Here is a 16,669-nt window from a genome sequence, read left to right as displayed (position 1 = left end):
CGCCTTCTTCTTTGTTCAAGCAGCTATTTATTGCTAAAATGGGAAGTAGCGGACAAGCACCCAACACACTGAAAGCAGCTATAGCCAGAAACATCATTCCCCCGGCAGAGCCTCTGAAAATGTGGTTGTGGGCATTAACCATCGTTCCTACTTGTGAGCATACCTCCTCTGTTTTCAGTAGGCAGGGGTTTATCATACATCTTTACAATACCCCAACGAAGCCTTTACAGTGAGTTCCTGCTACTGCTGACAACCAAAACAATTCAGAAAGGGGAAAAAAAAATAGCACAATCCCTCATCAGAACTGGAGATCAAAGCTTCTGACTCAGAAGATTTTAAAATTTATTTTCCCACTGGCAAATCAGCATAAAGCAGCCACTGCTATGGCCTGATGGGGCGCTGGGGGCAGTGTGCCACGGGGGTCTAGAGCGACCTCTGAATCAGGTGCCATGGGTTCTGAGCCCTGCTCACGCACATGCCATGTGAACCTGGGCAAGGATTTTTCTTTTTACTTTCATGACTCAATTTCCTTATCTCCAACATGGGGGAAGAACAGCACCTATCTCTTAGGGAAGTATAAATTAAGCACTTAGACCTCTGCCTTGCACAGATTTAGCACTTAATTACTAAAAATAACAACAGCAGCAACAGCAGCTGAGGCATCACTGAGTATCCTTATAGCCACAAGCCATATTTCCCACCTACAACACTTAAATACACCGCTCTCCACTACTCTTTGCCCTTGACCTAGCCTTGGCTATTGTTTCTTACCTGTCTGCAGCACAAGGACGAAGTGCCTTCCATCCACTAACATACAATGCATTAAGAGACCTTCCCCCAAATGCAATGATTATAAACAGGGACAGAAGAGTTAATTATCTTCGAATCGCCTATCCTTATGCTACTCCCCAGCACCCACTGAACATAATTGATTGAATTATTCAGAACATGGTGCCCTTTCCTCAGAAGTCCCAGGGAGCTGCACAGGCTGGGCCACAACCAAGCCAGTGAAGGGGTACTTCAAAGGGAGAATACACAAGAAACCCATTCTAAGTCATCACTGTAGGTAGACTTGCAAGATTTGGGGAAAAATCATGTAACCCATCCTCAGATATGTGGTAGAGATAACACACTTCCTAACACACGACCCTGAAGGGGTTGCCAAATTTGTCATCAAGAAGCAAGAAATTCTAGTAAGTAATTACAGTCTTGCACTTAACAACTGCATTCTTTGCCTTCTAATTTTTAGTGTGTTTTTCAGAATTACTCTCTGATGGCTTTTCAGAGCATAAACCCAGCCAACTCTGAAATAGTGGGCATATTGTACATAATCCACTACAATTTCTGGTTTTCTGGGGGAAAAAATTCCATCACTTTAGCAAATAAGCTCTGCTTTAAAACGCTCTAAAATTAAGTGGTGTCAGTCAGATCAGTAACCCAAGCCAAAGAAAATTTCCCTGAAGCAAGACATTTGAAAGAAATGAAAGGGTCTTTGAGGCACAGCAAATTCTAAGAGAAAGAATTTTTATATCGTGTCATGGACTGGATGTCTCTGTTCTCTCCCCCCACCCCCACCCCCAAGGTTCCTATGTTGAAATCTAATTCGCAAGGTGATGATATTTGGAGGTGGGGCCTTTGGGAGGTGATTCGGTCATGAGGATGGAGCTCTCACGAATGGGATTAGTGCCCTTTTAAGAGGCCAGAGAGCTGGCCCACCCACTTTTGACCACGTGAGGATACAAGAAGTTGGTTATCTGCAACCTGGAAGCGAGTCCTCACCAGATCCCAACCATGCTGGCACCCTCATCTCGGACTTCCAACTTCCAGAATCATAGAAGATAAATGTCTCTTGTTATAGCCGCCCAAATGGACCGAGACACATCCCAAGTGTCCCAAAATAGAACCACCTTGTCAGAAACAGACTTCTGAGAGCTGCTTGGAAAGACAACAGCACTGGGCTTCACATATGTGCAGGAATCGATGGCTCAGGATTATATTTGTACAAACCTGGCAGCCCAAGCGAAGGGCATCCTGTATTGTCCAAGTCGGCTACACACTTGCTTAGCTGTCCTGTGCACCTTCTGGGCCGTCTAAGGTCAGAAATAAGAAGAGAGGCTCATATTTGTCCAAACCACCAGAGACTCGCCCCCCAAAATAAGTTGCCCAACTTACTGATAGAAAACATCAAAATTGAGGGGAAAATATATAGAAATAGCTACAAATAAAACACAATATACATCAGCCACCCACTTTTCAAGACAAAAGTATTTCCTAAAGGTTCTGTGTTTCTTATCACCAGAGCCCTCATCCAGCAATCAGAAGACAGACAAAACAGATGAAGGGCATGGCTTGTACCAAACATCACTACTGGGAAAAATTTCAGCAGTTTTAATGTGTATTTCCTTTCACACATGAGCAGGCAAGCACTCATCATTCTTGGGAGAAGTTTGTTCTGGGTACGGTTGACTTTTTACTCCCAAGATAAAAGCCAAATGACCAAGAATCAATGCAATTAGTTTAGTGTGGGCAGGAGCTGAAGTTTGCACAGACACTGGGAGATGACAAAGGAGATTAACTGACTATAGAGTCTAAACAGGCTGTGAAATGCTGTCTGTATGCTTATCCCTAGGGATACAGAACACTAGAGGCTTTTATCTATATTGTTGAGACTTTCTTCCCTCCTGCAAATTAGTCATATGTCTCCTCGGCATCTCCCACTTAATAAACACTATTAGAATACACAACTCAATGCCATGTACAACAGAGCAACTCTTGTAAATACTCAGCAGCTGGAAGGCCACTAATGAACTGTGCCATGGACAGTGCTTTCTGTCTCTGGGCCTTGGTTTTTTTCATTTATAAAATGAGAGGAGAGGATTCGATGGATAATTTCCAAAAGTTTGGATTTCATGATCCAGAAATGTGAACGACTGCTAACCTTTAAGGTTGCCATCGAAAGACATTAGACAGGGAGTTCCCATTGTGGTGCAACAGACATGAATCCAACTAGTATCCATGAGGATGCGGGTTTGATCCCTAGCTTTGCTCAGTGGGTTGAGGATCTGGCATTGCAGTGAGCTATGGTGTAGGTTGCAGATGCAGCTTGGATCTGGTGTTGCTGTGGCTGTGGCATCAGCCGGCAGCTGTAGCTCGGATTTGACCCCTAGCCGGGGAACATCCAAATGCTGCAGGTGCGGCCCTAAAAAGACCAAAAAAAAAAAAAAAGATGTAAAAACAGTCCCCACCATTTCATATGCCAACATTTCAGGGAAGACGGATGTAATGTTTAAAGCGTGGGAAGAGCACAAATCTCAGAGTAAAGGGGAGCCCTTTGAATGGAATATTGAAGCTCCACACATGGCTCACTATCTTGTCTTTCTTAGTTCATCACAGACAGGAGCAAATCTGAGTACAGACTGGCGTTAGGAAACTGTAGGACTGGATCATATTAACCCTCCTAGCTCTGACATTCTAGGGCTGTCTGCAGGGCTGGGAGTAAAGAAAGAGTACCTGTTGCCCAGGATACAGTGTCAATGAACAGAGGTTGCCCAAAAGCCTTGAGATCTTATCTTGAGAAACAAGCCCAAATCAGACTATCCCGCAAAAAGGACACACATGAAAGGGGCAAGGGGGAGTCACAGTGAAGCTTTGGCGGGCATACTCACACAGCACACAATATTTTCAGAATATACTCCATACTGAGAGAATGTTCGCTTTTGTTTTCTGGGGTTTTTTCTTCTTTTGAGGGGAGTAATTGACAATACCATTTAAAATATCGGTAAAAGGCGGCGTTTCCATTGTGGCTCAGTGGAAACGAACCCGACTAGTATCCTTGAGGACGCGGGTTCAATCCCTGGCCCCGCTCATGAGTTGCGGTGTAGGTGGCAGACACAGCTTGGATCCTGCATTGCTGTGGCTGTGGCGTGGGCTGGCAGCTGCACCTCTGATTCGACCCTAGCCCGGGAACTTCCATATGCCACAGGTGCGGCCCTAAAAAGCAAAAAATAAATAAATAAAAATTAAAAAAATAAATATCAGTAAAAGGCAAATTCTACATTAGGCTGAAACACTCCCAATCTTTAGAAATACCTTCGCCGGGTCGGAATTTTTGATGTAGGGTTCTGCACAATGCGTGATGTTTCCTTGGAGTACCTTTTCAATTCTCGCAACTAGGAAAATTTCAGGATGTGGATTCGTCACTGAGAAAATTCCCTGGGGAAAAAAAAATTCCTTCCATTAGACTTTTTTTTGTTGTTGTTGTTTTGCCTTTTCTAGGGCCGCTCCCGAGGCATATGGAGGTTCCCAGGCTAGGGGTCTAATCGGAGCTGTAGCCGCCGGCCTGTGCCACAGTCACAGCAACGCGGGATGCGAGCCGCGTCTGCGACCTACACCACAGCTCACGGCAACGCCAGGTCCTTAACCCACTGAGAAAGGGCAGGGATCGAACCCGCAACCTCATGGTTCCTAGTCGGATTCATTAACTACTGCGCCATGACGGGAACTCCTAGACTTTTTTTTTTAATTTAACTGCCTATATACAGTTGTTTAGTGATTTCTAGTGATGTGTTGAGCATGGAATGTTGATATTCAACACAGGATCATGTCCAGGACCCTGGTAATAGACAGCATTTCCTTTCAGAAGGGATTTACAATTTTGTCACCAACTTCACATCTATTAGTCCCCAAAGTACAGGTGTCACCATGGCTGTTTAGCCTCTTGTGCTTGGCTGTGTTTTCAAGGTGTATCCTTTGACCTAATCAATACGTCTTATATTGTTTGGCTTAAGTGGCATGTACTAAGACAGTATGCATTTCTCAAGTGGAACAAGATATGTGCTTTTATTTTTTTTTTTTTTTTGCTTTTTTAGGGCCGCACCTGCGGCATATGGAGGTTCCCAGGCTAGAGGTCGAATCGGAGCTACAGCTGCTGGCCTACACCACAGCCACAGCAGCGCCAGATCCGAGCCGTGTCTGCAACCTACAGAACAGCTCATGGCAACGCTGGATCCTTAACCCATGAGTGAGGTCAGGGACTGAACCTGAATCCTCACGGATACTAGTCGGGAACTCTGAGATATGCATTTTTAAATGTAGCTGCATGTAACTTCAGGGCAATTCACTCACACTTAACCACTAATAGCGGGGAAGAAGGAAGAAAATGCTTTACAGCTCTGCATGGCACAAAGGCTAAATGATCCTAGAGAAAACATTCCTTTGCTGCAGTTAAAGAGCTCTGGCGCTCTCAATGTAAAGGCAGAAGACAGAGGACGCAAAACTCCTTTTGTTCCCATACATTTTATTTCAGGTAGTAATGGAGACGCAAGCCAGGTTCCATGGGTTTTCTCTGACGGCACGTAGAACAGCCAGATCATCTCCTGTCCAGTTCAGCTCCTTCCAACTATAATATCTCCTGAAGAGCCTCTTCGTCGGTTATGTGTGTTGCTTAAAGGAGCACCACACACACAAATTCAAGTGGAAAAATCCATCATTCAGGCTCTACGAAGTTTTATTTTTCTGCTTGGTATATTACCAACTGCGTTAAGATAGTGCGTTCCAGTTTTCAAAGCATTTCAGACGCATTAGCTCATCTGTTCCAGATAGAATGGTCTGAGGTAGACAGCAAAGAAGAGGAAACTGAGCGTAGGATGCTAAGTAACTCTCCCCAATCCAACAGCTTCTAAGGATCCCGGGTGACGGCTGATTCAGCTTTGAATCCCCAAGCAGCAAGCATGGAAGAAAGTGGTGAAAAACTTGCTCGGGAGTCACATTTCCTAGGTTCCAATTCAGACTCCACCACTGATGGGTTTAGGCAAGTCACATCCTCTCTACATCTCAGATGTCTCATCCATGAAATGGGGGCTGATGATGGTAATAGCTCTTGTGTAATCTTCTTGAGGGGACTAAATGAAGTAATGCCCATTAGGTACCTGGTTATGACCAAAATAGCCCAAAGCGTCTCAAGGTCACAGCCCTCGATCTCTGGTTCTGCCAGGAGCATGCTGCTGGGGCTGTGAGTGAGATGCAGCCGGCAGACTGCTCCAGTGGCCCCTGCTCAGCACACTTCGAGTGCTTGATCTCATGCTTTCCGATGGTCACATAACTGCGCTGGATGGTTTTCGGGCATCCTCTCCTTTAGTCTCATAAAAACCGTCGGACGCAGGTGCTACTAGATACCCATTTTACAGATTAAGAAACCGAGGCTTCGAGAGGTTCAGGCGGTGAGTAAGTGGGTGAAGATTGCAGCCAGGGCTTTCAGATGATACAGCCCAGACTACACAGCCTCTTGGCCTCGCAACCCAGGCACCCAGCATCTCACGCGATAAAGCTGGACGAGGACAGCGACACCGATGACTACCACGCCTCACATTCACTGAGCACCTATTGTTCCCCAGGCCCAGCACTCCTGACATCTCCCTGTACTGATGCTGGCAAGAAATATTGACTTTTTAAAGGATTTGACAATTGCTGAGAGCAAGCTGCTTTCACTCGTTTATCTGTGATTACCGGGACCGCTGCTGAGCAAATGCAGTGGGTCTGGTACAGGGCTGAGTGCTTTCTGGGGGTGGGGGTACACCTTGTGTGAGCCTCACAGCCCCCCCCATGCAGTTACAATGGTTACCTCCAGTTTACAGATGAGGATGCCGAGGCACAGAGATGCTCACTGTTCAAATGAGCAGGGGTGCCAGCATGGGGGAACGCTCTCTGGGCTGTTTTTCCTTTTGTCCCATCAGCGTTCAGCTCTCCCTCTGTCCCCAGAACACAGAAGGGTAGCCAGAGAACACCCAGGTATCCTGTGTGGGCCAGGAGTCTGGCTCTTTGGGACAAGGTCACTGACCCAGCCCTCTTTGTCCACCAAGGAGGCATGGATGTGTCTGTCCCCCACCAGTGTCCCCTACTCTTACCTACCTTAGTGACCTTCGCCTGAAAAGAAGGGGTCAGGTCCCCACCCACAGTCCTCAGCACTTACACAGCCCCCTAGGGCGTGGCAGGGCATGTAGCAGTAGTGTCACCTTTTTGCCAGCCCAACAACGGCTGCTGCCCAGTGGGGAGCCCACAAGTGACAAGGAGGCAGACCCCCGAGAGTCCAGAGCTCCCCCCACAACCCCAACCCAAGGTCAGCTTGGGGGACACGGGGGACAGAGCTCTGTCAACGCATCTGGGAAGGAACCGCCGGGCAGCTGAGAGGGCAGCGGCTGGTCACGGCGGCTGTGTGGTGTCAGGAAGGCAAAAATGTACTCGAGGGACCCAGCGTCCTCCTTTTCCGGTGGCCACCTGTTGCTGCTCCTCAGGAAGCCAGCAGAGAGAAGGACTCTAAGGAAAGGATGGGGAGGGCCCAGAACGGCCCCCAAACCCCCACCATCCACCAAGCCTGGGGAGCGGCCCCTTCCTATAGACAATACCGCCACCTACACAGCCTTGCCAGAGGGGACAAGGATGCCAGACAGCCGTTTCCAGAAATGCTGGCGGACTGGGCTGTCTCCCGCTGTCCAGGGTCCGGGTCGGGGGGGATGGGGAGGAAGTTGGGTTTGAGAGCCTGCTAGGCATCGTCGGTTCAGGGCCCGTTCCTCACCTCATCAGCTCTGTGACCTTGAACAAGTCACTTGACTGCCCCGTGCCTCAGTTCCCTCATCTATAAAAGGGGGATAGGACTAGAACCTGCTTAGGTTCGTGGAGTGTCATAAGAATTAAATGACTTCATACAGATCAAGTACCTAGAGAAATACTGGGGGAAAAAAAGGCCGAAAACAAAATCGATGGGCTGAGATTCGTGCTCCAATTGGCTAACATTAAGTCTCTCCCTCTTGCCGTTTAGGACTAGGATGCAGTTGAAGAAAAAGACTTCTTCAAAATAAAATGTTCAATTTAGAGTTCCTGTTGTGGCGCAGCAGGTTAAGAACCCAAATAGGATCCATGAGGATGCAGGTTTGATCCCTGGCCTCGCTCAGTGGGTTTGGGATCCAGCGTTGCCGTGAGCTGCAGTGTATGTAGGCTGCAAGACGTGGCTGGGATCTGGCATCGCTGTGGCCGTGGCAGGGGGCGTAGGATGGCAGCTGCAGCTCCAATTCGACCCTTAGCCTGAGAACGTCCATGTGACACAGGTGTGGCCATTACAAGAAAAATAAAAAGTTCGACCATTTGAAGCACATGACGGCTTCCTAGTATCTTTAGTTGATCTGAATAAAGGATGCAAAATGATAACGTCATTTGAGGCCACTGCCGATTGTCCTCCATCACGACTCCAGCTCTCGTCTATGCCTCTGAAGCCTCTGTCACGTCCCACATCTTCTGTGCTGTGAGCTCCCAACCGCTGACTGCCCCCTGCCCCGACCGCCCCCAACTCCCATTCCAACGCCTCTACTTGCCATTGTGTTTTACGCATCAGCACTTAATTATACACTTCTGCCTAATGTTGTTGGTTGAGGTCTTTCAAACATACCTAGGTTCAAATCCCGCCTCCACCACTACTGGCTACGTAACGATGGGCAGCTTCCTTAACCTTCCAGATGTGCAGTTTCCTCAGCTTCAGAACGGCAATCATTACTCTATTTCACAAGACTACGGTGTTGACGCGAGTCACCAATAGAAAATTCTGGCACTTAAGAGATATTAAAGAAATGCTGAATTTCTTCCTGACCTAGATTACACATGGGATGACACCTGAAACTACAATTTTACCTTCTTGCATGGAACATACAGCTGAGCACAGTGAAGTAATGCCGCAAATGCATCATTGGCTTAGAAGGACTCATTTGACAGTGTGTGCAAAAATTTAAACATAGACTTTGATAGCAGTTTTTCAAATGTTTGCAATACTATCTTGATGAATCTCTCTCTTTTATTTTTTATGGACACGCCCATGGCGTATGGAAGTTTGCCAGGAACTGAATCCAAGCTGCAGCTGTGACCTACGTCACAGCTACGGCAACGCCAGATCCTTCATCCACCTGTGCCAGGCCAGGGCTTGATCCTGCACCTCCGAAGCAACCCCAGCCACCGCAGCCAGATTCTTAGCCCACTGCACCACAGCGGGATCTCAATCTCTCTTTTATAAGCATAGGCTGTCATAGTGGAATGGTCACATGTGTGACAACTATGGTCTGAGCGACAAACTAAGGAGATGTAAGGTAATGAGGGGCAACGTGGGGAAAAACAACCACAGATGTACAGCCCAAAGAGGGTAGTGACAACACATGTCAAGTCTTCCCCTACCACTGGGCAATATGTGTCAATGAGCATAATCTTTGACCCTGAAACCCTGATGCTTAGAATTTGTTCTAAGGAGGTAATTCAACACATGAGCTAATGTGTTTGCACAAAGATGTTCGATGCAGCGTTATTGATGGTATCCAAAAATTAGAAACATCTGAGTGAGTTCACTTAATGGAATATCATCTTAGCCTTTAATAAAAATATAATTTTTTTTATCTTTTTGCCTTTTCTAGGGCCACTCCCGTGGCATATGGAAGTTCCCAGGCTAGGGGTCTAATCGGAGCTGTAGCCACCGGCCTGCACCACAGCCACAGCAACACGGGATCCAAGCTGCATCTGCAACCCACGCCACAGCTCACGGCAATGCCGGGTCGTTAACCTACTGAGCAAGGCCAGGAATCGAACCCGCAACCTCATGGTTCCTAGTCAGATTCGTTAGCCACTGCGCCACAACAGGAACTCCAATAAGAATGTGACTGATCCAGAGATACTGACATAGGATAATAAACATGATGTTAAATGAACAAAGTGTAAAAGAGCACGACTATGATACAGTTTGTACAAGACTAGACATAAATGTGTATGTGTTTACATGTACACAACGGAGACAGCTAGAAAGACATTCATCAAAATGTTAACAGCCATCCCTTATGTGTGGTGATTTTTACTTCATTATTGCTTTTTGTATTGCCTGAATTTCCTACATAATCATGTATGTATCTTGATAATGAGAAAAAAAGGGGGCATGATGTTTGGTTTTTGCTTTTTAGGGCCACACCCGTGGCATATGGAGGTTCCCAGGCTAGGGGTTGACTCGGAGCTACAGCTGCCGGCCTACACCAGAGGCACAGCAAAGCCAGATCCGAGCAGCGTCTGTGACCTATGCCACAGCTGAAGGCAACGCTGGATCCTTAACCCACTGAGCGAGGCCAGAGATCGAACCCGAAACCTCATGGTTCCTGGTCGGATTCGTTTCTGCTGCGCCACAATGGGAACTCCGGAACGATGTTTTTCTTGGGGGTAAAATAAATCTCCTTACATGTGAGCCGCTTTGCTGTGCCTCTTCCCACTTTAATTTGATGCCACACTCTAGTGTCAGGTGCAAAAGTCAAGAAGGCAAACCATCAATTCAGCTCTGCCTAATCTCCAACAGCCTCCAGTCTGGTCAGAGGTCAAAAGGCCATCCCTGGGAACCCTTCGGCTCCTTGTAAAGGGGATTCTTTGCATCAGATAGGGCAGAAGAGCGGAACTTTACAGCTGTGACACAGGCAGTTCCCTCCCATTGCTTTTCAACCAGAACTCCTTGTCTAAAGAGCCTAAATTTAGGCTCCATTAAAACTACCTACTCAGAATGGGAACGAGAGTTCGGGACGGAAGGTTACTGCAGGGTCAACTTTTTCTTCAAAGAAACAAGCCTTTCAAGTACTTACTGCCTTGCTCAAAAGTATGCGCATGGACGAGGGGTGTGTTTGTGTCCGCTGCTTTCTGTCTCACCAAATATTTCCTTTTGAGATTCACATCACGGTCCCACTGAAAATGTCACTTCACCAACCTATTACGAGCATATGGGCTGGTTTCCTTTCTTGCCCCTCCAATGTCAGTCACCAGAAAAACATCTATACCCAGACCCTACAAGAGACCGAATGCCCGTGGAAACCCAGGCCCGAAACGATGAAATAACCCAAGGGTGTTTCTCTTTCTTCTTCTGAATGTGCTCCCAAGGCTAAAAGATCATTCCTCACCTGCTTTATGTAGCGTAACTGAGATTCAGCAATTCCATGAATAAAAGACTCCGGCGAAGAGCCTCTTGGGTTTCCATCACTGGCCAGCTGGGTTGAAGGGCCCCACAGCATCTCACGGACAGATGGAGGGTTGAGGTCTACGTGGAAGTCAGCGGAAATCTTACAATTGTTCTTTACATCAAATAAGGCGAGATTGATAAAAAAAGGTTCAACCTGGGAATGAAAAACCATTACATTTTGGGGCGGGAGGAGAGACACACATTACAAAGTAATTTTGTTTGAATTCCTCAAGTTTCTGTGATTACCGTTCCCTTCTGAGTTCAACGTTTAGCTGAACGTGCATTATGGCTCATTTGCATATACGAAAGAGCATTCTCAGTAACAGACTCCCACATTTTAACTTTTGTCAGGTGCAAATAATTTCACGAGTTATATGTTTCTATCAAGGATGAGCAAAAATCAGAAGCCGCACTGAAAGACCATCAATTGTTCCATGCATAAACTGTAATTCTCCTTAGGCTTACTGAAATTACCTAAAAATAATGCCGGGATTACCGAGTAGAAATAAATCATCCTTTTTGCTGTGTTACAGCTTAGTGGATTACACATTTCATAAGAGCTAATATCAGTCAACATCAAATTACTTGACAAAAGCTTTGCCCCATCAGCAGTTTTGGAAGACATGATTCCTCTCTACAGATGGCATCTGAAAGCTGGTCACAAAGAGAAATTTCGTGCCAGATGGCATAAAGATTAACCCTTTACACACAGAAAAGTCTGCTAGTGCATCTCAGCTACTTTGTAAGGGAATAAATCATCATTGTGGATATTGTTCAAAGATAAACTAGAACCGAAAAAAAAAAAAAAAGATGACTATAAAATGCAGCCTCTTTGGCGATTTTACATTCACAGATTAGTGTCTTCCTGAGCAACTCAAATGATCCGTGACAGCTAATAATTAGAAGACAATGAATTCGGTCTATGAGAATATTGAGTGAGGCTACCTGACTGCACGGCACCTGTGTTCCTCCATGGCTATGAGCCAATTTCACGGCAGTCATATTGTCTGGTAGAATTTACAAATTTGAGGATTTTCCAGGTTCTGGGAACATGTCCCTCTTGAACATCAAGAGCCTACCTATTCTATCTACTACTTTCAATAGGTAAGACTTTCGTGAACCCTCTCGAGATGAAAACATATTCCTATTCTGGCAAAAGAAAGCCATGTATGAAATTCTTTCATGTCAAATTTATCGTAACACATAGCAATAGAATCTTCATCCAGTAATTCGATTCTTAGGAGAAAGAAAGAAAAGAAAGAAAGAAAGAGAGAGGGAGGGAGGGAGGAAGGGAGGGGGGAAGGAAGGAAGGAGGGAAGGAAGGAGGAAAGAAAGAAAGATAGTTTCCTTACTGCACTGGTGTAAGGGAGGTAGAAGGAAAATTCATACATACATTTGTGGGTGGTCCTTTTGCATTGTCTCCAACTTGACCCAAGATATTGAAAGTTAAATCATGGCAATTTACCAGGAAACGTTTATTGCACTTTTCCTCAAATGGCTTTATGTCAGGTTCAATTCCTGAAAAGTCCAACCTCTACAAAATAGATCATATGAATCATTTCCCTCCCAAAACAGAATTCAAGCAAATATAGATCTATAAAGTAAAAATTGCAGAATCCAACAGTTCTCTATTATTCATTTGAACTCTTTATTCTTTCATTCAACAAGCCTTTGTAGAGCTCGTACACTCAGGTTCAAAGGGTGACAAAGAGAAATCCCTACCTCAACCCCACCCCGCCCTGTGACCTCACCTCCTACCACTCTAGCCTCCCCGAAACCTCTGTTCCAGCCCCACTGGCCTCCTTGGTTATTTCTCCAGCACACCAAGTACATTGCCACCTCAGGGCCTTTGCACTTGCTGTTCTGTCCAGAACCCTCCTCCCCCAAGAGAGATCCATGGCTTACTCCTCCATTTCATTCAAGTCTCCAATCCATCGGCATTACAGAGAGAGCTTCCATAATTCCCTATATAAAACTCTATGCTCTCTAACAGTCTATATATACTCCCTTTCCTTAATTTAGTTTTCTAATATTATTTTAAATATTTACTGGGTTGTTTATTGTTTGTCTTCCCCACAAAATATTATGTTCCAGGATAGGAGAAATTCTGTTTCCTTTATAAGCTGTGCAGGAGACAAATTTGACATGAATGGACATGGGAGGCAAGAATAATAACACAATGGCCTCTAACTTGGAAGATTCAGTAGACTGTGATGCTATAAACTTAGCTGTGAAAGAAAGATGAATAGACATGGGGGAAGGGGCGAGTAGGAATGATGAGTTCAGTCTGGGATGCACGGAGTTTGAGGTGATGCAAAAGTGGTTGGAAAAAGAGGGGCCATGTGGGGTTAGAGATCTGGACTGGCAATCTGTGGCAACGAGGGTGAGGAGGACAAAGTTGGAACCCTGGGGACCACCTACATTGCAATGATGAACCAAGGGAGAGGCGTGTGCTCAGGAAACTGAAAAGCATTGAGTCCAGCTTCTAACAGAGCTGGGGGATGAGCCCTGGCTGCCACAGACATATATTTTTTAAAATTATTGGTATTTATTTTTATTTTATTTTATTTTATTTTGGTCTTTCTGTCTTTTTAGGGCCTCACCCCCGGCATATGGAGGTTCCCAGGCTAGGGGTCCAGTTGGAGCTGTAGCCACCGTCCTACACCACAGCCACAGCAATTCCAGATCAGAGCCGCGTCTGTGACCTACACCCCAGCTCACGGCAATGCCAGATCTTTAACCCACTGAGAGAGGCCAGGGATCGAACCTGCATCCTCATGGATGCTCGTCGGGTTTGTTGACCACTGAGACACGACGGGAACTCCAATTACTGGTATTTTAAAATAAAGTTTAAAAAAAAAAGATATTAGAGTCAAGGAATTCCTCTCAGCAGGGGAGAAATCTGCCCCCCCCCCAAGAAACTCAAAGAATCCTCCTCCTCAGACCACACAACTCAGGCAATCTGAGTTCATCTGTTCATTCTGATGGTCCAAACATTCTGTTCACAATCGGGTGCAAAAGGATAGCCTGTGAGACGACATACTATACTTTCGGGAAGACCAGAGACAGGGTAGGAGGGAAATGACTGGATGAATCTGAGCAGAATATCCTGCCAATATGGAAAAGTCAAGCCAAGAAACACAGGAATTTTTCTCAATTGCTTAAGTCGTTCAAGCCAAAACAGGTATTGTGCCTGAAGAGTCTTGGATAATTATAGCTGTTCTGACCTTGCCTGCATCACTGACAAAATTCTCCTTAAAGGGGCTTAAAGTATAATATCCGTACCTGAAAGCACCATTTTTCCCCCAGAGCCTATTTATCTCCAAATGAGTGGGACTAGACAGCTCCCTCTTGAACACTTATCTGGCTGTGGAGCCAGCGGAGGCACGTCATTGCCATGGAGATCAATTCTAATTTCCGCTCGTTTATCTGCTCTCCCTTCTATCTTGCTCAGACAGTGGAATGTGGAGAGAAAGTGGACCAAACCACCCCAGCCCCCAGCTCCTTTTCCTTCTGAGGCCCACGAGTACCAACGTTGGGACATATGGGACGTGTCCCCAGTAGTTCAAAGTCAGAGCCATCCCCTCCAGTCGGTGTTTCTTTATTCTGTAAGGTCAGTGGCAGAAAACATGTCTCTAGACATTGAACGGTGGCCAAGAGAGAAGGCTGATAGGACAGGGTGACACTGCCTTAGAAAGGGACTCGACACAAAAAAACAGGGACGTCGGTGTGGCACGCCTGCCTTCTAGAATTGACAATAGATTCAATTTGGGGTCAAAGCTGCTTTGCAACTGTGGCCTTGTCTCTCCCTGTAGCGCACTGATAAACAACTCAAATATAACATCAGTTCAGTTCCATGACCACAAGAACACAACACCACAGATTTTTTAAAGACGCTGGATTAAGTTCCAACCACAGTCAATTGGCTTCTTTGTATACAATCAAAGAGTCTGACATGTCCAATTAGAGCCCAATCATGATGGGGGGGGGGGGAATCAAAGTCAGACGTGCTTGGAATGAGTAAATTTCTGAAAGAATATCTGAGAACTGACATTCCCAAAGCCTGCTATACTTTTTCTTTTAAAATCATACAACTTACACAAATAATATAATAGTGCTATGGGGGAAAAAAGAGAGATGAAACATTTAAAACAAATTTTCCCCAGATAATGTTATTTTCTCGTGGGATTTTTACTAAGGGAAAATTTCTGCATTACTTATTTACTTTTTCCATCGCAAACTAAAAAACTTTTAGTTATGAAACCACAGGAAGCAAAAAGAAACAAAAAAATCAGTCTGAAATTATTTTATATTTTATTGATACGTTCTCACTGAGAAAACACTCATAATGGATACTTTTCTATTTCAAGAAAAAAAAATCCCATGGATTTTAATTAGAAATTAAAATGTAGAAAAAGTGGGGGAAAAAAACTCGCCTTCCTTCACATAATTTTATTTTCTTGTGAAAAAATGTTTGTAGGCAGTTCTGTTCGTGGCTCAGTGGTTAACAAACTGACTAGGATCCATGAGGTTGTGGGTTCGATCCCTGGCCTGGCTCAGTGGGTTGGGGAATTCGGCATTGCCGTGAGCTGTGGTGTAGGTCGCAGACACGGCTGGGATCCTGCGTTGCTGTGGCTGTGGTGTCGGCCGGCAGCTGTAGTTCCCATTGGACCCCTAGCCTGGGAACCTCCATATGCCACAAGTACAACCCTAAAAAAAATTTTTTTTAAAAAGCCAAAAAAATGTTTGTAATCCTTTTATATACTATAGAATTTTGTCATTTAAACAAATCAGCCATTTAATTAGAAAATATCATGGAATCAAATGTTAACTGCATATATATTTTAGTAGAAGAAATGCTTCACTCTCACAAAAGAGGTTAAAATACACATCTGCACATAAACCTGTACTTCCCCGCTCTCTATCCATCTAACGGGGGATTAACTGAGACACGAAAATTATCCCATTTCTACCAGCCCACATCGAAAGTGGAATATAAGTCATGTGTCTCAGATGACGTGGTGTTCCTTTTATTGCAGGTGTTCACTGCTGCTGGATCACAACTGTATTTAACGGGTTAACAGCACTGAAACCGTCATTAAAGATTCTTTACTTCATCCACTGCAGGGAGTGAGATGAAGTGAAAAGAGAGGAAATATATATATATATATATATATATATATATATATATATATATATATGTAAATATATGTAAATATATATTAATACATATATTAAAATATATATATATTAAAATATATATATTCGGGCCCAAATTATTTGTAAATATGCCAGTCCTCTTGAGGAAAGTTAGTTGTTAAGCTACCTGTTCAAAGCAAGCAAGACAAATACAAAGCCATAGATATATATACCCAGTAGTGCAAACATCAGTGATTTCGCCAACTCAGACACTTGTTTACCCAAATAAGCAATAATTCCAGGATTATTGAAAGAAATTTATCCTTAATACCTGAACTTCCGAATCAAAAGAAAAGAGATTCTGTCTTCCATCTCCTCTACTGAGTTTGTTCAGCTGTTCGGTTTCTCTTCCATACTAAAATTAGACAAATAGACACACGCATACTGAACATTATTTCATGTGCTTCAAAACCGTATTCAATACCATTTAAATATCTAGTTTATGTGAAACTAGCAATC

General features: G+C 44.8%; 1 protein-coding gene across 7 annotated transcripts in view; it reads right to left on the bottom strand.

The window, feature by feature from the left end:
• DOCK11 (dedicator of cytokinesis 11) overlaps nucleotides 1–16,669 on the bottom strand; it is a 198,720-nt gene that overhangs the window by 110,345 nt on the left and 71,706 nt on the right. For all 7 annotated transcript variants that reach the window (XM_085008234.1, XM_085008235.1, XM_085008236.1 and 4 more), the window contains 5 exons: nucleotides 16,482–16,565; nucleotides 12,405–12,545; nucleotides 10,953–11,165; nucleotides 4,090–4,212; nucleotides 2,008–2,090 (listed from right to left, as the gene is read on the bottom strand). In XM_085008234.1, the coding sequence (XP_084864360.1) occupies nucleotides 2,008–2,090; nucleotides 4,090–4,212; nucleotides 10,953–11,165; nucleotides 12,405–12,545; nucleotides 16,482–16,565 (644 nt within the window). The remainder of the gene's footprint in view (nucleotides 1–2,007; nucleotides 2,091–4,089; nucleotides 4,213–10,952; nucleotides 11,166–12,404; nucleotides 12,546–16,481; nucleotides 16,566–16,669) is intronic.

Source organism: Sus scrofa, chromosome X (assembly GCF_054392235.1).
Source record: "Sus scrofa isolate SSC_HxYL_T2T_F1_AM1 chromosome X, Sscrofa_HxYL_maternal_Yorkshire_Landrace_v2.0, whole genome shotgun sequence".
NCBI classification, from domain to species: domain Eukaryota; kingdom Metazoa; phylum Chordata; class Mammalia; order Artiodactyla; family Suidae; genus Sus; species Sus scrofa.
The sequence above is the reverse complement of the archived record's forward strand: the minus strand, read 5'-3'. Positions and strand labels throughout refer to the sequence as shown.